The sequence below is a fragment of the Lissotriton vulgaris genome, chromosome 7 (genome assembly GCF_964263255.1).
Source record: "Lissotriton vulgaris chromosome 7, aLisVul1.2, whole genome shotgun sequence".
NCBI lineage: Eukaryota > Metazoa > Chordata > Amphibia > Caudata > Salamandridae > Lissotriton > Lissotriton vulgaris.
Window position 1 is genome coordinate 1,596,634,895 of NC_141695.1, and position 20,625 is coordinate 1,596,655,519.

At 42.9% G+C, this 20,625-nt stretch overlaps 1 protein-coding gene across 1 annotated transcript; it reads left to right on the forward strand.

Annotated features, from left to right (window-relative positions):
• The first annotated feature begins 316 nt into the window (after positions 1 to 316).
• On the forward strand, positions 317 to 12,311 carry LOC147706062 (phosphoenolpyruvate carboxykinase, cytosolic [GTP]-like). Its single transcript, XM_086932509.1, has 10 exons — positions 317 to 675; positions 4,902 to 5,125; positions 6,153 to 6,334; positions 6,529 to 6,732; positions 6,842 to 7,029; positions 8,344 to 8,506; positions 8,624 to 8,848; positions 8,955 to 9,086; positions 10,610 to 10,705; positions 11,076 to 12,311. The coding sequence occupies exons 2-10, from the start codon at positions 4,902 to 4,904 to the stop codon at positions 11,528 to 11,530; spliced, it is 1,869 nt and encodes a 622-aa protein (XP_086788635.1). The 5' UTR covers positions 317 to 675; the 3' UTR covers positions 11,531 to 12,311.
• Positions 12,312 to 20,625: the final 8,314 nt, after the last annotated feature.

Sequence of the window (20,625 nt, forward strand, 5' to 3'; positions counted from 1 at the left end):
TGAGTTACTCCTCGAGCCTGAATATACCGCCTAATTCTGCTAACATTGCACCTTTCTGTTTCTTTCAGTCCCACACTGTACTTCGGCCGCGTCCAGAAAACGTGTCCAAAGTCAGCAAACACACCCCTGACGGGCCTCCTCGTTGCGCATGCGCGCTCGCGCTGCCATTACGTGCAGTTGGCAGCGTCCTGATTCAGGGCTGTTGTTGTCACCTCACCTGCAATCCAGAAACAGGCAGATCTCCTGCATCACAATCCGAGTAGGTTAAAGGTCAAGTACACAACGTATGAAAGCGTCACTCCGGTAGTCCGTCAACAGGACAAAAACACCACTGGACTCAACGACCAATAATCTGATCAATGATTAGCCGCCGGGGGCCTTATTTTTCGTAGACAGTTTGAGGCCCTTTGTACTTAAGTCTACAGTTGTTTGTTATGGGCCGCGTTCCAAGTGGCTGGACGTCGCTCTCTGACGTCAGAGGCGGGCCTATACTTGAAGGAGGGGGTTGACGTGCCCTCAACGACTATTAATAGAGGCCAGGAGCATCTTTAGCCAACAAGACTTGAAGAGCAAGGGAAGAGAAGACCCCAAGAACCGAGGGAGACCCCGAAGATCTCGGAGGAAATTCGACGAACTGAGAAAGAGAGCGGAGCTGATTTTTACAAGAAAGAAAAAGTAAGTAAAACAATGAAGCGGAAAGATACTTAATTTAGATCATGCTTTAAAATATGTAATGCGTGCATGTTTTCTTTTAATTGTCAATCTATTAGTCACCTTGGTCTTTGTATTGTTTCTGAGTATTTTCCACACGAATATGTATTTCGCGCTGAGCAGAATACAATGGTAACTTTGTCACATTATAATTAATTTAGATTTTATGTTACCTGCAGAGTACTGTCTTCTTTTCTTTCTTTCTTTCTTTCTTTCTTTCTTTCTTTCTTGAATGTTGATGCACGAAGGACTGTGTATAAATTTAGGGTTTATTTTATACTGTTGACAACAATTCTACTCGCCTGGTATAAGTTTTTACAAAGTCGTCAACTGCGGGTGGCAAATGGAGGGGGGGGGGAGGGGGGGGGGCTTCCGTCTCTTATACAAGAGCTCTTCTCACATCACAACTTATAGGTACGATAGTTATCGACCTCAGGCAGATGAAGGGAAGAGTCAGTTCTGTTAGGAAAAGGCATATCGCAGCATTGGCTCTCAGCCAGCTGAGCTGTCTCACCATCAGCAGAAGAAATTCACAACGGGAAACTATAGTCGTGCATTCTTTCCCAGCATCACCGACGCATCCGTCTGACTTTACAGGACAAATCGGCCTCGTTAGAAGCACCTTAAAGAAAGAGCTCGCAGACCTCTTTCCACCCGTGTGCACTTCAGCATCAAACTTGTTCAGATGCTTCATCCAGAGGCCTGAATGCAATATGTGTTGACAGTCGGGCACATATGTACATAACTCGAAAGTAGTCACCAGTTCACACCTCAGGTGAGGGGCGTTGAGACTACATGCAATATGTTTATGTTTATGTTTGGGGGGATTTTATATAGTGCTCTATCGCTCCGAGGAGCATCTTGGCGCTAGGTTCAATTTGTGTGGTTCATAGGCGGAAGGGAGATGTAATAGCCCCTAAAGTAGATATTAGACCAGGGTTTTGCAGGTGGAGGCAGTTTGGTTATAAATCCAGGTTTTAATGGCTTTCCTGAATTTGCTCTCACAGGAGATTTCACGAATTTGAGGTGGGAGTGTGTTCCACGCTCTAGAGCCTTTGACCGCCAGGGACTTTCCCCCTCTAGTGGCCAATCGAAACTTTGGGATAGTCATTAGGTTGGCAGTAGCAGATCTTAGATGACGTCCGGGGTGGTAGCGATTGAATTTGTTAATCAGGTAGGTAGGGCCTCTTTTATGGAATGCTCTGAAAGAGATGATCAGTAGTTTGAATAGAATTCTCTTTTGGATAGGGAGCCAGTGGAGGGTGTCAAGTGCTGCGGATGCTGAGGATTTTCTTGGCATTTTTAGCACCAGCCTTGCTGCAGTATTTTGCACCATCTGCAGCTTATGTAGGAGGGCCTTGTTGGCACCCACATACAGTCCGTTACAATAGTCCAACCTAGATGTAATCAATGCCACCGCTACTGTTTTCCTTGCTGGTAGGGGGAGGAAGTCGAAGAATTTCCGAAGACTTTTGATGATATTGAAACAGGAGCCAGCCACTTCACTGGTCTGTTGCTTGAAGGATAGTGCCTCGTCAATTTTAATTCCTAAATTTCGGGCACTCTTTATGGTGCTCGGCGGGGCTTCAGCATTAGGTGGCCAGCAGGTTTGGGGAGAAAACAGATTATTTTTCCCAAAGGGTAAAATTTCCGTCTTTGCAGTGTTGCATCTCAGGTGGTTTATGTTCATCCACTCAAAAGTGGCCTTCAGACAATCTCTGAGGGAACGTTCAGCAATTGCCGCGTCCTCATCTAGGATTACAACTAGTTGAGTGTCATCGGCGTAAGCTATTGAGCTGATAGCAAAAGAGGAGATAAGTTTCATTAGGGGGACCATATATAGGTTAAACAATATGGGGCTTAGGCTAGAGCCCTGAGGTACCCCAGATTGAACTTCTCTTGCCTCAGAGTGATGTGGACCTAGGAGAATAGTCTGTTTTCTTTGTCTGAGGAAGTTGGTAAACCATTTCAACACGGTGCCCCCTATGCCTGCACTACTCAGGCGATGAAGTAGAATATCATGGGACACCGTGTCGAACACAATACTTGTGATGACAATTAAGTGTGCTAAGGGGACTACACATTCCGTGTGAACTTGAGCACACGCGCCATTTCACGATCAATGGTGTAGTAAGGGTGCCGGGGGCCTTTTGCATGCAAGGAAAATGCCCCCCCCCCCATTACTAGTAAATTACAGCAATAGCCAGGGTACTTGGGGCACTGGGCCTCGGTGCCACTGCACCTGATGCAGTGGCACCGAGGTGTTCCAGGTGGCTTTACTTGTGACTGAGCCATGCTGGAGCTTAAATAGCGCACATTAATTATTATGAGAATATCTCTTATATCTCTTATATTCCGCTATTTACCCATCGCTGTGCTGTGCACGTCTGTTCTTGCGGGATATCCGATTCCTCACCCTGACTTCTTGGAGTTTCACGCTGTTCATTTTGTTTCACTTTCACAATTACTCGGCCGGGGCCTGTCGTTTCTGCTCTCCGCGACTGTATGGGGTAAAAAAATGGAACCCGGGGTAAAATGTTAAAACGCGCCCCTCCATACTTGTAACCGATATTTAAGATATTTAGGGTCAGCAATTGAAATTTGTGCTTATAAGATATGTAGTATTCGTACGTATATGGATATATAAGTTATGTGTAAAATACCTCGTCCAATCGGGAGTGCAGAGGAGCTGCACCTCTGTGTGTGCGGCACGTGAGCTCGATCCACTCAGGCCCTGGCCTCACCGGCAGGAACCACACGGAGCTAAGGCAGGGACAGTGCGGACACAGAGCGTATGCAGGGACTGAGCGGAGCTCATGCAGGGACCGCATGGGTCTCCTGCAGGGACACCACGGAGCTCATACATGGATACCACAACGGTCACGCAGAGATGTGCAGCGCTCGTGCACACACCACACGGAGCTCATGCAGGGACCACCCGGGGCTTATGCAGGAACGACACTTTGTTCATGCAGGGACCGAACGAGCTAATAGAGGCACTACACGCAGAGCTCATGCAGGCCCCCTCCTTTCCCCCTTCTTATTATCACTCTTTCCTATCGCCCCCCCCTTTGAACTATGCGGCCTTTCGCTTTGTTTCTCACTCCATGCCCTTTTGTTGAAATAGGCTATAACCAGGAATTATATAAGGGGGGGGGGCAAATTATGCGGCAAGGTTGACTAAATTATACATAAAGAAAAGACACATTATGCGACCCTGTGCAGTACCTTTTGCGATAGTATTACTGAACAAACATATATTATATAGACGTAAAAGTACCAGTTTAACATCCAAATAGAGTAATAGGCCATTTAAAAGGTGACCAGTGAATCTTTGCATAGGGCTTTCCACTGATTGTCGACATGGGTCGCCACGATTTTGGCAACTTTTGATCCGTATGAGCTAGAAACACCATTTTTTGTTGTTTAAATATGCAGATTATGAAGCAGATGGGTTATGTGGCAAATGCAGCAAAAAATTATGCTGAACGCTGTCACTGTTTTTCTCTCTTTCTCTCTTTCTCTTCTCCCCCATGTGCTTTCCCCGCGTTTTGCTCTGGGTCAAATCCATAATTATGCGGAAAACTGTCACTGTTTTTCTGTCTTTCTCTTCTTTCTTTCCCCCCTTTGTGCTTTTCCCGCTCTTTGCTCTGGTCTAAAGTCTAATTAGGAAAAATAATTGCCAGACCCCTAGAATGAGTGCCAGTGGGCCCCTCTCCTGCAACCACCGTCTCAAATTAAGCACTATTGCATTCTCTCTCTGCTTCAATCCCGCATTACACTTTACCAAGAAGTGTTACAGGCCCTCAACGGCCAGTTTGTGATTCTTTGAGATTGGAGATGTGTGGTATTGGTGCTGTTAATATGAAAAGGACACTTCACCACCATGCTTTACATTCAACAAACTGCCCAAGGACACTCCAGGTGGTGTGTGTGTGCCACGCAAGTGTTGCTAGTGGTGGTGCCCGAAACATACTGAGCTCAGCATCTTTGGTCGCATCCTCCTGGCAGGGTGTTGCCGGCATTTATCAAACAGGGCAGGTGTTGGTTGCTCGTTAACGGTGTCAGTCGAGAAAACTCTAGTTGGGAGCCGAGGGGAAGGGTATCTCCCGCCTTTCCTATCTGTCCCTCATTTCCTTGATTTAAATGAATAATTGGTGCAATGCTGACGCTCTTCGGTCTCCCCTAAGATGGCGCCCCTGCTGCAGACCGAGCTGAAGATCCCCAGCAGGATGGTCCAGGGGGACCTGAACAGCCTGAGCCCAGACGCGAGGGCCTTTGTGGTGGGCAATGCCAGGGTCTGCCAGCCCGAGAGCATCCACATCTGTGACGGGTCCGAGGGGGAGAACGAGAGGATCCTGGCGCTCATGGAGGAGAGCGGCATGGTGAAGAGGCTGAGCAAGTATGAGAACTGGTGAGTGAAGGGCGCCCTCTGCCGGGCAAGGGTGGGCTCTGTGTCCTGTAAACACTTGTTTAGATCACGACCCGCTCTTAATTAAGCCTTCTCTTTAGTAGTCTTGCCTCCAGTGCCACATATGTAGCAGCATAGAGTGTAACATGTCTTTTACATACAGATCGACTGACTGGCTCGTTCCCTCACTGATAAACCCACTCACTCACACATACCGTTGACATTTGTAAATTGGGGGTAGTCTGCTCATTTACTGTTAGTAGCTGCCTTATTAGGCAGAAGGGAATATTATGGGAACCCCTGTTCAAAGTGCCCTGGAGGCTTAAGCGAATATTAGTTTTCTCCCTAGACTAATAATGCCCAAATCCTTTAAGCCTAGCAGTTTAAAAAACTTATTTCACGGATATGTACATCATTTTCACGTCACCACTCTGAAATACAGGAGGAAACTAGGGTGGAGCAGCAGTGAAAGCGGTGGTTCGGGGGCAGTGCTTAATTTGTAAAAGAATTGCTGCTGTGGCCGAACGTTTAGTTCAGACCCCAGCGCCAGTGCTCTCGGAGCTGGGGCGGGGGGGGGGGGTGGGGATGGAGCGAGAACCAAATCTACCCAGTCTTGATCCCACTTCATGACCCTTTTAATCGACCGCCCAACACTCATTGCCTCTTTGTCTCACTTTTTGCCCCTGACTTCGTTTTTTCCGTAACTACCGTCCTCCTTTCCTCGTTTTGTGTTTTATTTTGCTCTGGGTCAAAGTTTCTTAAAGAAAAATGAGTGCTGGTCTTCAATGAGCGCTGGTGGGTCCCTAGTGCAACCTCGAGCTCATGTTAAGATCTGGTGGGGGATAAGAAGCTTTTACAAATATACTCCATTACTTTATCCAAATCAGTCACCAGTGGAGCACATTCCCTGCACGTGTGCTGGCCCTATGATTCACACTCATTCACAGTGCTCCACGGCATTCTTCATGGTACGCTTTCTATGTGGTATTTGTCTACGCGTCCTGACGCAGTCCGTCCTCTCTTTCCACAGCTGGCTGGCTCTCACCGACCCCAGGGATGTGGCCCGAATCGAGAGCAGGACGGTCATCGTTACTCAGGAGCAGAGGGACACCGTGCCCCTCTCCAAGACCGGAACCAGCCAGCTCGGGCGCTGGATGTCCGAGGGGGACTTCGATAAGGCGTTTAAGGCCCGGTTTCCAGGATGCATGAAAGGTGAGGGTTAAAAGTCAGAATCATTCAGGGAGATATGCTAACAGTGACAGTCACCAGAATCACTTTTCTTTCTTTTTTAAATCGCAAAATTGCTTAGGGAATTTTTCATTTGTGTATTTCTTTGATTGGGAGAAAATTGTTAATGATACGTTTTACATATTTGTCCTTCATTTTGAACCCGTTTTGTTCCACAGGTCGCACCATGTACGTCATCCCTTTCAGCATGGGTCCCATTGGGTCGCCCCTGTCCAAGATTGGGATTGAGCTGACGGACTCGCCGTACGTCGTGGCCAGCATGAGGATCATGACCCGGATGGGCACCGACGTCTTGAGAGCCCTGGGCAGCGGCGAGTTTGTGAAATGCCTCCACTCGGTCGGCTGCCCCCTACCACTGAAAAGTATGTTAGTGACGTGTTCGTGTGGTCATTTCCTTACACCCATCCCTAAGATGACATGCGGCCAGTGAGTCCAGGCGCATTAGTGAGGCATCTTCTTGTGTGTCCACAGAACCCTTGGTGAACAACTGGCCCTGTAACCCGGATATGACGCTCATCGCGCACGTTCCTGAACGCAGAGAGATCGTGTCCTTCGGCAGCGGCTACGGAGGGAACTCCTTGTTGGGGAAAAAGTGCTTTGCACTGAGGATCGCCAGCAGGATTGCCAAGGAGGAGGGATGGCTGGCTGAGCACATGCTGGTAAGAGATGCATAAAGGGATATTCTGTAGACTCAAAACACCAACAACATCTAAGGGCCTTATGTGGACTTGGGTGGATGGTTACTCCATTACAAAGATGACGGATATACTATTCACCTTATTACACATGCACTACATCCTAATGCACATGTAATAAGGCAGATGGGAACTCCCATCAACCTTATTACAAGTGCAATCACCAACATCTAAATTAGGCCCTAAGTCAGTGGCTGCTCTTTCATCTCCATAAGAAGTTACCGAACAAAACTGGATATAATAGAAATGCCAAATGTCACCACGTAAAATGTAAAACACAAATGCCAGTGTAGACAAGCGGGTAACATCCACCTTTGTGTACTGGGTGAGATGAACGTACATTCAAATTGCAGAAAGACTGATGACACCAGCTGAGCCTTGCTTGGTGGTGCGCGGAGTCTCAGCTAGACGCGCTCCAACGCCTCAGATGTGTTTATGAGGCTTTGATCTGGTGTTAGTTCAGAGGTGCCCGTTGCACTGCAGAGATGATCTGGTGCATGGTCAGTTTGCCTTCCTATATTGTGGAGATCACCTTAATGCATGCATGGTTGTTCTAGACATAGATAGATTTGCCCACAGTAAATCTTACAAAACTTTTGGACCTGGAACCAGGTCTACACCTAAACGTTTTTAGGTGAGAGTTTAACTTGTTACAGCTGCGTGATGCGAAGTGCAAATTTAGTAGCATATTCTCTTCCTATGTCTTGAGTGTAACTGATGGTGGACTCTCTTAAAATGCTAAAGACACAGCTTTCCTCTACTACTCATGCAGGCAGTAGAAGTCTAGATACAAAAGACTAAAGAGACCAACAAGGGAGTGGAGGGTGGGAAATCTGGAAACCAGGGATAGTTGGCGGTGGTAAAATTGAGGTCGGAGGACCTAGGAATGGAAATGCAGGAAATAGATTATGATTGAAGTAGAATCAAATAGATAGAGGACAGGTGGATGAGGCACCAGGTCTACAGCAGCGCTTCTTGTATAATATTACGCAAATCAATTGATAAAGAGCCCAGATACACTAATTATCGACCTTATCATAAAACCACTTGCCCACAAAAATCTAGACCACACACCTCAGTGGTTAGAATCATCTAAAACTATCTCTTGGAAAAGAAATATGGCAAATATATTGGACCAAAAATGTTGTTCTCCTGCAGACATGTGGGAAACTTTGGTTTGTTCAATGAACAGAATTATAGATAAAAGCAGCGTTCCCCATTTTGTACAATGATTGATGCTATATTAAGTAGTAAGCAACCAACTCTTTTTTTCCTCAGATATTGGGCATCACAAACCCAGATGGTGAGAAGAAGTATTTTGCAGCCGCCTTCCCTAGTGCATGTGGGAAAACCAACTTGGCCATGATGAACCCAACTTTGCCTGGCTGGAAAGTTGAGTGTGTGGGAGATGATATTGCCTGGATGAAGTTTGATGAACAAGGTAACCTGCTTATTGTAGGGCTACAGATGACCTTTATGAACGTGTAATTTGAATGGTGTGCTACATTCTACGCAAGTCTACCGTTCCTTTCTAATCAACTGCTTTGCTCCGTTGCAGGTAACCTTAGGGCTATTAATCCTGAGAATGGATTTTTTGGTGTTGCTCCTGGAACGTCAGAAATGACAAACCCGAACGCCATGAAGACCATCGAGAAGAACACAATCTTCACCAATGTTGGGGAGACCAGTGATGGAGGCATCTACTGGGAGGGCATCGAGAAGACAGAGGAATCGGGAGTGACTCTGACCTCATGGAAAAACAAGGAATGGACTCAGGACAGTGGTAAGGAGGAGAATACTCTATAGTATACATGTAACGCATTCCAACTCTATTGCGTAGACTTGGTGTCTGATGCTCAGACGTCTTCTCATATTTTCTTTCGTTCTAGATGAGCCTTGTGCCCATCCCAATTCTCGTTTCTGCACTCCTGCCAGCCAGTGCCCCATCATTGATCCGGCATGGGAATCCCCTGAGGGCGTGCCCATCGAGGGCATAATTTTTGGAGGACGGAGACCCAAAGGTGAAAATTCTAAAACACTTTGAATAGAAGACATACTGCACACCTTCAGTTCAATAGCTGTTTATTTAATCACTGTTTAGTCAGATAATCAAAAAAGAAACTGTTTTGGGACATGTTGTATAAAATAACTTTTGGTGGATTGCACTTAATTTGCATGGATACTAAATCACCAATATTAATACTAGTAAAAGATCCTGTTAAATATTTGTACTCAGCAAAAATGTCAACTTAAGGAGAAGTATCTGGAAGCAATCATTTTAGAACAAGTGCAAATAATATAATCCATTGGTTATTGGAGAATTGTGATTAATCGGGGTTCAGCTCTATTTTGTGTCTTTGCTCTTCCACTATGATCACTCTTTGGTAAGTGTTCTAAGCCTGTTTTTCTGTTTTCTGACCTTGCTCTAATCATGTTTTCTGTAAAGGGTGAATTATGCATTTACTACTCTTTCTGTCAGTATATATTTCACATTACTCTTGTGACAACTCACCTCTAATGCCTCTGTGTTCTAATAGTGAATCTCCATTGAAATATGCAAATCTCTTCTACAGTGTTCATACCCTTAGGTATTTGAGTGTCTGTTTTCTTTTTTTAACCTCTCATTTTCTCATCTAACCTACACACAGTTATCTCCTCACATTTTTACATTGGATTTTTCAGGGTAACTTTTTCCCTACCTGGGTCTCAGTCTTTCAAACTCAAACAGTGATTTTTCACATCATTTATGACACCCTTGTTCAAGGATCAGAGATTAATGATCCATCTGAATCGTAGCAAAACTCGCACAGTGGACCAACGCGTCCATTGTAGAAATCTGTCTGTATCCTGAAGGTCCTAGGTATGAACTATCCTGGGTTCACTCAAACTTTCATTCTTCTGTGGTCACTTAAATGAGTTACTTTAAGTTTGCAACTAATTACCGCCTGTTATCAGTAAACTGAACAGAGACAAATGGTAGAGATCTCTAAATACGTAACTGGTATTCTTATTATGAATAACAACCCCTCTGCCTACAATCCTAATCAAATTATCTCCCATTGTCAAGAGACCTGGAGACCCATGTGGTTTGCACGTCTTTAAGACCACATCTCTCTCTATCTCTGTCACATCCAGTGCTTTAAATGGACAGCATACCTGCACTTCTTTAAATTGAAGGGGAGAGTACCTGCACTCCTCAGCACTGCTGGAAAACATTTTATGAGAAAATACCAGGAATTCTCAGGAACAAATAGGTGCTCTGAATACAGACTATCAGCACCTCTATATTTCCATTTAAACCACCTCTCACATCCATAAACTGTATCCCATTACCAACATTTTTTCACTGATAACAGCAACCCAAAGCTTTTTTGAAGTTCTGTTGGCTTTAGATAGGGCCCGACGAAACAATCTTTTATTAAATGACATGTCCTTGTATAGACATAGCACTGAGCCGTTGAAGTCTTTAAGTTCTATGTACAAAATGCACATGATAAAGATATTGTAGGAATCTTGTCTGAACACACCTTACTCTGATTTGTAGGTGTTCCTTTGGTCTATGAAGCACTGAACTGGCAGCATGGAGTATTTGTGGGGGCGGCCATGAGATCTGAGTCAACAGCAGCCGCAGAGCACAAAGGTGAGTCAAACGTCAGGTGTGCCCTATAAAATGCACTACTGTGACACCTGTGCGCCAGAAACTACCCCGACATTCAAATGATTGACTGACGTGAACATTTCTTTCTGCCTTTGCTCAGCCTGAAAATAATAATTTTCTCCTTCCTATAAAAGCTCCTCTTTAAGACTAATAGCCTGAAAGGTTACGGTCTATCCCTCAGGCCTCTTATGCTTACAATCACACTGACAATTACCTCAATGTCTTGGTTTCCACATATGCAAGCATACCTCGGATATACTTCCTTGTAAAACCCACCTCTCTGAATGTAAATATGTATATCTGAAATAATATAAAATAAGATTGACGTGTTCCTATTTCCCTGTATTTTCAGGTAAAATCATCATGCACGATCCTTTCGCCATGAGACCTTTCTTTGGTTACAACTTCGGCCGCTACCTCGCCCACTGGCTGAGCATGGAGCACTTCCCCGCTGCCAAACTGCCCAAAATCTTCCATGTCAACTGGTTCCGTAAAGACACACAAGGGAACTTCCTCTGGCCCGGCTATGGTGAGAACTCCCGCGTTCTGGAGTGGATGTTCCGAAGGATCAACGGCGAGGAGTGTGCGGAGCGCACTGCCATTGGTTATGTGCCTACAACCACAGACTTCAACTTAAAAGGTCTCAAAGATGTCAACATGGCAGAGCTTTTCCACTTGTCCAGGGACTTCTGGGAAGAGGAGGTGGAAGACATCAAGAAATACTTTGAAGAACAAGTCAATGCTGACCTCCCATATGAAATAGATCGGGAGCTTCTCGAGCTGGAGAACAGAATTAAACAGATGTGAGGTGCTGGTCAAAGAGGGATTCATGACTCATTATGTGGACAGAATTCACCAACACATCTGAGAATTCACTCACTGAGAACCAGATAAAGGCCCAGGAGAAATTGATCCTAGATTGGGATGTAAATAGTGTGGACATACGTATGGCCAGCTCAGTGAATACACAGAGGCACAGTAGAGCTGGCCACTTTAGTACTGTCTCTTGTATGCTTGGAATTATTGTTTACGTTTATCTGTACATTATGGCTATGTTAAAAGTTGGAATGTATTTGAAGCCAGTGGATGCTTTGAAGATTTCTTGTGATTTTACTGACCTTAGTTAAATCCATCAAGGCTGAACTTCAACTCAGGGATTTCCGAACATTATATTTGTGAATGTAAGAGAGGGGAACATGAACTGTGCAAAGGAACCTTGGCGTTTCCATCTTGTTGTAGCAATTTAGAATCTCATTAGTAATCCTGGATTTCAAAACCATTTAATAATGATGTAAATTCTGCACATGGTATCAAGTTAGCCTCTTTGTTGTAAATAATTAAGCAATGATATATGAGAGAAAGAGAAGCAAATGCTATATAGTTGAAACCTGTACAGTGTATATACAGTCCATATTTATTTTTAAAATGTATGTGTGTCTATATATTTAAAAACGATTGGTTTCCAATTCAATACATTTTAAAACAATTGTACATTTATTGCATCTTATTTTTCTAAGACGTATTTTCTGTAATTTCAATTGTTTTTCATCATTGTTCTACTATTTATTAAATCACTTTTTTATACAAACCTTTGAAAGTGGTCCTGATTTAGATAAGCATGAGGCAGCCCTATGTTTCTAGGAACACAAGCTTCTTAAACTATGAAAAAATATTGATTTTTTCACGATCTGATAGCGCAGTTTTTCCTATTTTAGACGGTAATGTGTAACATCTCCCACTGCCTTAGGTGCTTCCTGACTCCTGACTAATTACTTCCAAATGCATGATTGCTACAAACTTGTATGTTTTTATAGAGGAACATGATCACAGAGAAACTTACTATTTTGGGATGGATGAAAAACGCTTTTATTTGATATAACTCAACAATATCTTCGTAAGAATGCTTGAGCAGCACAAGTCGTAAATGGAGAAAACCATTACTTGTTAACATCGCATTTCAGTGCCCTCTTTGTGGCCTCATAATAATCCACACAACAACTTAATCTGAGTTTGGTAGGGTTTAATCATACATTTAGAAACAAATCATTGTAGACCAATCTGAACATAATCATATAAAAACAGAGAGACCAAGATAAAACCAAATCTCCTAAAGAGATTTACTCTATTGTGCAAAACAGACATATAACTCTATGATGATGATACAGACGATCAGGAAAACTAATTGAGTTTTACATTACATCTGAACATTATCCAAAGTAAACATGAACACGCTACCTCTCCCTACAATACTGTAAAAGTGCAACCCTAAGCTAAGAAGCATTCGATAAGGGTAAAATCAGAAAGGTGTCAGCTGTCGGACTCTTCAGTAGCATATGCTCCAACCATGGGTCAAATAGCAGAAAGCCACAGAAGTAGAAGCATACGTCTGCTCCCTGTGAAAATCTAAGATAACTCTCCTGCAACTCACTTCATTCATTATACAATATCAGTTGCAATCAGAGTAGACAATACCACATGATCTTTGCTGTTGAATTTCCATAGCGCAAGTACAACTGAATACTTCGACCACCTTTCCCACATCGATAAGTTGCAACTTCGCTCGTCCTTGGTCATTCCTCTCCTCCCCCAAGAGAATTCGCCTCCTTGCTCGTTACTGCACTTCTCCTTGCCAACTTTGTCTTCTCGTACCTTGCTGTCTAAAGAAAAAAAAAAACTTCCTATGCTAACTAATGAGGCTGTCTCTCTCCATACCTACAGTGGGAAAAAAATACTAGTACATACATTCTACACGGAAGGTTAAATACAAATTACATTTTAAACTCTAAACGTGAGCATGGACCAAACTGTAGTGCACAGGGTTATAGAATATGCACATTTCTCACTACACACACAATAAATAAAGCTCTTTAATACCTGTATAAATTGTAAATTATTATGAAGATATAATTCTAAATACACCTGCTTGAAATAAATCCTCTTTACACCTACAAATGCTTAAACATAAGTTTACACATTCAAATTCAATAACCTCACAATGGGACACATTTATGTTAAATTATCCTATCACATTAATGTAAGTGTCACATAAACCTTTATTAATCACGTTCTATATGTGATTTTAATCCAGGTTACGCGTTTCGTTGTGCAAGCGAAACATGTAACCTGGATTAAAATCAACCTCTGGTGTTAGCAGACCTCCGAGTGATCGCTTTATTTGTGTACCTAGAAATATATATATATATATATATATATATATATATATATATATATATATATATATATATATATCTCCACCAGTGCTGGTAAAAGTGTCACGCTGTCACGGGCGGTCCTTTTGTAGCCACCAGCAGGCTTCCTTATTCGCTCCACAAATCTTCAAATTTCCGAAGAAAACAGGACACCCAGAGCTTCAGTTAAAGGATTTATTTGGCAGATGAACAAATCTCCACGACGCGTTTCGCCATTACGGCTTGGTCACGCTCGTCTCGTGGTGCTGACAGCCATTTTTAAAATCCAACACCCTAGTGCACATGGTTTCCATCACGGAAATGTGGTAGACATCTTGTAACATGTTCATAAATAGGACAGATCATTGGTTTCGATAATATAATTACTTATTACAACCAAAAATTGTTCTGAAGGTTGAATAGACACATACTTATAATGTATCAACATTCTCCTGATGTCAATTTAAGTCCCATATTTAAATGTGAATTATAAACAATATTACATTATCATGCGCGTGAACAAGCTTTGCAAGAAGCGAAATGCGTTGGGTTTTGGTTGAAGAATAAACGGCTGTACACTTAACGAGACGAGAGAGTGCGTTTTTGTTTCCCTGGGGGGAACTTTGAGCAATATTTTAACGACTAGCCCAGTCGTAGAAGATACGCACCACGCTAATAACAGAGCGCTGACACCACTTATGGGTTGCAACTGCTTCTCATATATATATATATGCACACACACACACACATATATATATGTATATTCCAAAACACTCCTTCTGTTACGAAAGAAATGGGGCGCACTCCTTTCAGCTTTCCACAGCAAGTTATTTATTCAGGATCTTTTCAGGATAAAAGCGAGTGATCTACGCGTTTCGATGCTGCTGGCATCTTGCTCACGATCAACTCTATACTTTTTTTTGTCATTGTTTAAAAGCATTCAAAGATGTGCATTACATCACTTCCTGTTTCCTGATATTAGGTGGTATAGTGCATTATGGATGCTGTAATTTTATAAAAAACCACTGCCAAAGTAAACATATACAAATATAAAAACAAAACTTCTAATCCTTATACAATAAAGTTTTTTTTACATTCAAGTTTTTTAAAATACTTTTTTCTTTAAATGTCTGTAGAGAGGCAGTTGTTTAGCACTATGTCCCATCCTTTAATTTCCAATTAATTGATATTTTGAATACCCTCCAGTGGGTTTTCAATGTAGTTCTTTTTCCCTCTTTTGTTCTTGTTGGAGTTTGATTACGTTCCCTCCGGGGGGATTTGTAAGGATGAAACATTTCATACTTGTGTTTTCTTAGTCTCTCTTCTCCGTCATAAATTATTACATTTTTTTGTTTTTTTTGTTTTTTTGGGTGTGTTTTTTTCGTATATATATATACAAGTGTTTTCCTAATTTTTTGATAATTTATCTTTTTCTTTTTTTCTTTTCTTCAATTTTTTGTATCTGTTTTCTTTTGTTGCTTTTCTCCAGTTTTCCAAACGTTTTTGATGTTATTTCATAAGTGAATATATAACTCCTCTGATTGATTTAGGCCGTGCGGACTTAAGTTCTCAGGTTTAGAATGTGTCGGGACTCTTTTTGCCGCAAAAGCTTCTCTCTGTTTCCTCGAGTATTCCTTGGTATTGTTTCAATTCCGTAGAATTTCAATTGCTTCCAATCTCCATCGTGATATTGCCCCATGTGTTTTGCAACAGCATTTACTCTGTCTTTGTGAATTGTTGCTCTCATGTGTTCCATTATGCGTTTTTTAAGCTTGCATATTGTACTTCCCACGTACAGCAGTGGGCACGGACATTCAATCATGTAGATTGTGTATTGCATTTTACATGTGATCAAGTGGCGTATCTCCCATCTTTTGTTGTTTGGCAGTTGGATTTCCTTTGTATGTTTTGCAATGCAGCACATTTTACATGCGTGACATTTGTGGAAACCTGTTATTTTCAGCCAATTGTCTTTCTTTTTCTTTATCTTGCAGTGGCTATGGATCAAGTGGTCTTTCAGGTTTTTCGCCCTTCTATAGGTTATCGTTGGGTGTTTACCCACTATTTTGCTCACTGTATCATCCAGATGCAAGATTTTCCAATTTTTTCTCAAAATATGAGCTATTTCTTTACTATTTTGTGAGTAATCAGTAATCAATCTTATTGGTTCAAGTTTTTCTTTTTCATCTTTACTTGAACCATTGAGACATTCTTCTCGGGATTTTTCATTTGCTCTTGTCCAGCACTTTTCTACATTTCCTGAGTTGTGTTTACGATTCTTAAATCTTGTTTTTGTAATGGTGCTGTGTTTATGCCATTCTGTGTCTTTGCTGCAGATTCTTCGATTGCGAAGGAACTCTCCATATGGGATGCTGGAGATGAGTGAAGGCTGATGAAAGCTGGTGGCTTCCAATGTTGCATTGGTGGCAGTTATTTTTCTGTGCAAGGTGGTTTGGATTTGGTTTTCTTTTATGTAAATTTGCGTGTCCAGGAAAATTACTTGTTGGTTACTAGACGATTCCTGAGGCGGAAAGCCGGGAATCTAGACACGAGATTTTAATTTCCTTAGTTTTATTTTTAACTTCACTGCTCATTGTATTACCTGTTACTTGTCATACTTCGCTCCACAGCCAATTAGGAGCTGCGGAGAGACGGTGGAAATCTTCCCAGCGCTAACAGTAGGCGCCATCTTAGGGGAAGCGTAGTTAGCGGGCTATTCTCTCTCTTCCTGCACCACCTGACATTGGGCATAAAAGCACAGCCAGACTCATCGCGTGCACACTAGACGATTCCTGAGGCGGTAAGCTGGGAATCTAGACACAAGATTTTAATTTCCTTAGTTGTTTTATTTTTAACTTCACTGCTCATTGTATTACCTGTTCCTTGTCATACTTCGCTCCACAGCCGATTAGGAGCTGCGCAGAGACGGCGGAAATCTTCCCAGCGCTAACAGTAGGCGCCATCTTAGGGGAAGCGTAGTTAGCGGGCTAGTCTCTCTTCCTGCACCACCTGACATTGGGCCTAAAAGCACAGCCAGGCTCATCGCCTGCACACTAGATGATTCCTGAGGCGGAAAGCTGGGAATCTAGACACAAGATTTTAATTTCCTTAGTTGTTTTATTTTTAACTTCACTGCTCATTGTATTACCTGTTCCTTGTCATACTTCGCTCCACAGCCGATTAGGAGCTGCGGAGAGACGGCGGAAATCTTCCCAGCGCTAACAGTCGGCGCCATCTTAGGGGAAGCGTAGTTAGCGGGCTAGTCTCTCTTCCTGCACCACCTGACATTGGGCCTAAAAGCACAGCCAGGCTCATCGCCTGCACACTAGATGATTCCTGAGGCGGAAAGCTGGGAATCTACACACAAGATTTTAATTTCCTTAGTTGTTTTACTTTTAACTTCACTGCTCATTGTATTACCTGTTCCTTGTCATACTTCGCTCCACAGCCGATTAGGAGCTGTGGAGAGACGGTGGAAATCTTCCCAGCACTAACAGTAGGCGCCATCTTAGGGGAAGCGTAGTTAGCGGGCTAGTCTCTCTCTTCCTGCACCACCTGACATTGGGCATAAAATGGCGCCACCTTCCCGGTCTTTCAGCGGACGAGCCTAAGGCAAGCCCATCTGCGCCCGTCCATGCCGGGCCGAGCCGGGAGGTGGGAAATACTGCCAAGTCAACCAAAAATCTTCAGTTTACAGGTATGTTAACTTACACGAGTGATACTATGCGTGAGATTGGCACGGTGGCCTTGAATAACCAAGATATGTCACTCATCTGCCCCACTACATTACCAACTGTACTGGAAGGACCTGTAGGCTGCCATACCTGCAAGGCCCAGGGTGGAATCAGGAAGGCAGGTATTGATACACACGGTGGGACACCCCATAACGGGCCTAGCTATATTTCACGTAATGTCCGATCTTTAGTTAAGCATGCTTTTCAAATTTGGGACATGTTGTCCACTCACTCCCCAGACATATGTTTCTTAACAGAAACTTGGTTAACTCCCCATAATGCCCCGGTGATCAATATAGCGATCCCTGATGGGTATAAGTTTATTCACTTGGACCGAGAGAGAAAATTAGGAGTTGGGATCGCAATAGCCTTTAAAGATGACCTAAAGGTTCAATGGATATCCACGATCAGGAATGACAAGGTGGAAATGGGCATCTTTAGGGTCTCCATGTCACCTACTGAAACTTGGGACGGAGCCCTTCTATATCGGCCACCTGGTCCAAAATTGAATTTCGTCAATTATTTCTCAGAATCCATAGCTACTCAGGTTTTGGCTTCTAGTAGCTTTATTCTATTGGGTGACTTCAATTATCATGGAGAAGCCTCACATGACCTGGAAGTCTCTCAGTTGACCACTGACCTATCTGATATGGGACTGTTCTAACATGTACGTGGCCATACTCATACGGCAGGTCATACTTTGAACCTGTTGTTCTCAAACATGGAACAATTACAGTTCCTCTCCTCGCACCCCTTGACCAGGACAGACCATTATTTGATCTCTTTTTCCCGCTCTTGGGAAACTAAGTCTCTCAATAGACAGTCGCCCATACTGCTAAGATCACAAAGAGGTAGATCATGGCAGAAGCTTACCCTGGAGGCATTTAAAGAAAAGTTCTCGCCCCTTGAAAAGGCTGCCGATGATCTAAAGCCTCAGGATACTGACGCTCTATTGACCAGTTTTAATCTGGCCATGACGCAGACTCTGGACATGATTATTCCTGAATGTAATAAGAAGCCAGGCCCCCAACAGAAATCAGCTCCATGGTATTCAGGGGCCTTAAAAATCGAAAAATCCTCTTGTAAAACCATGGAGACGATCTAAAGAGGAGGGGGATAAACTGAGCTATAAAGCGGCCTTAGCATGTTACCATCACAATATCAAAGTTGCTATATGTGAATTCATTCAGCTGCAAATAGAACAGGCAGGAAATTCTTCTAAGGCACTGTTCGACATTGTTAAGGGTTTTGCTTCTCCTCAAGCATGTAAACAACTACCCGTAGACACGCAGGAGCTCTGTGAGGCATTAGCATCTTACTTCCAGAACAAAATCTCTCTAATATATGAGAATTTTCACGACAAGAGCGCTTCCCCCGATGAATTGATTGGCTGTCTGTTGTATCTTGTATCTTCCTGCTGCTCAGCTTGTATGCATGAGATGTGGAATGTTGGATGTTTGGAATGTGAGTGTGTTATGAATGTCAGTTGGATGAGGGCTGAGCAGCAGGACAGCTGCTCCTGATGGGGTTATCATCTTAACTTAACATCTTAATAAAGTAACATAAAGAACCTACTGTTCCAGCTTTCATTTGATTACTTCATTTGGCGACGAGGATGACTCTTTATGACTCTTACTCTGCTGTTCATGTATTTTCGGGGGCAAAAATCGGGCCTCAGAGTCAAGTATGGGAACATTACCTGCCTCAGCGTTAATCAAGAATTAACATCTGTTAACCCGGTGCAGGATGAACTCTCAGCGTTTTAAAAGCATATTTATCGCAATCAACATGACTTTCTTCTGTGTTGACCATTTCTTTGTGAACATAACAGTGTGGACGCAGTTTTGAGCAGTGTCTGTAAAGTTCAACTGCACTATGGGGTACTGTAATTTGGGGTCCAAGAGCCAACGTGGGGGACAACTCTTTTCATTATTGTGGTTTGGTTGTGTGTGTTGTTTTCCTTGTGAGAATGAGTTATGTAAGTGCTCGTTCTGGTTATGATTGAGTTGTGTAAGTGCTCGATCGGGTGTATGAATGGGTTATGTAAGTGCCCATTCTGGTGTGTGAATGAGTTATGTAAGTGCTCGTTCTGGTTATGATTGAGTTATGTAAGTGCTCGATCTGGTGTGTGAGAATGAGTTATGTAAGTGCTCGTTCTGGTGTATGAATGGGTTATGTAAGTGCCCATTCTGGTGTGTGAATGAGTTATGTAAGTGCTCGTTCTGGTTATGATTGAGTTATGTAAGTGCTCGATCTGGTGTGTGAGAATGAGTTATGTAAGTGCTCGTTCTGGTGTATGAATGGGTTATGTAAGTGCCCATTCTGGTGTATGAATGAGTTATGTAAGTGCTCGTTCTGGTTATGATTGAGTTATGTAAGTGCTCGATCTGGTGTGTGAGAATGAGTTATGTAAGTTCTGGTGTGTGAGAATGAGTTATGTAAGTGCTCGATGCTTGTGCTTGTGATGTTTGTTACCTCGCACGTCAAGGTTGCGATTGGGATGTCTGTTATGCATGAGTTTTGGGTGTTCATGTTCTTCCTGATGCATATATTGGTGTTGTGGTTTGTTCCTGTGTGTCTTTCTTGTCGTTCTGGTCTGGCCAACTAGTATGACTTGTGGCATATGGGTGAAGGATGTTGGTTTGCTGTTTAGTTTGGAAGTAATGTGATGCTTATGATGCTTGTTCAGATTGTCGTGTTTGTGTGTCAGTATAGATAGAGACAGGATGTGTCTTCTTGCGTGTTTTTGGTTGTATGGTGAGGTTTGTGTGTTCTCATCGTTTTGTCAGTTGTTTTGCACATTTTATCTTACTTGTGCTGTATTTAAATTTTTGGAATTTACTGACCAATTGTTCTTGACTTGTTGTCGATGTTTTATTTGATTCCTTTTAATTTCCCAACGAAGGGAGATATGTTGTATCTTGTATCTTCCTGCTGCTCAGCTTGTATGCATGAGATGTGGAATGTTGGATGTTTGGAA

Coding starts and splice junctions, on each gene's coding strand:
- LOC147706062 (XM_086932509.1), top strand. CDS start 4,902: ATGGCGCCCCTGCTGCAGACCGAGCTGAAGATCCCCAGCAGGATGGTC. Junction 8,507..8,623: donor GATGAAGTTTGATGAACAAG/GTAACCTGCTTA, acceptor GCTCCGTTGCAG/GTAACCTTAGGGCTATTAAT. Junction 9,087..10,609: donor TGGAGGACGGAGACCCAAAG/GTGAAAATTCTA, acceptor TCTGATTTGTAG/GTGTTCCTTTGGTCTATGAA.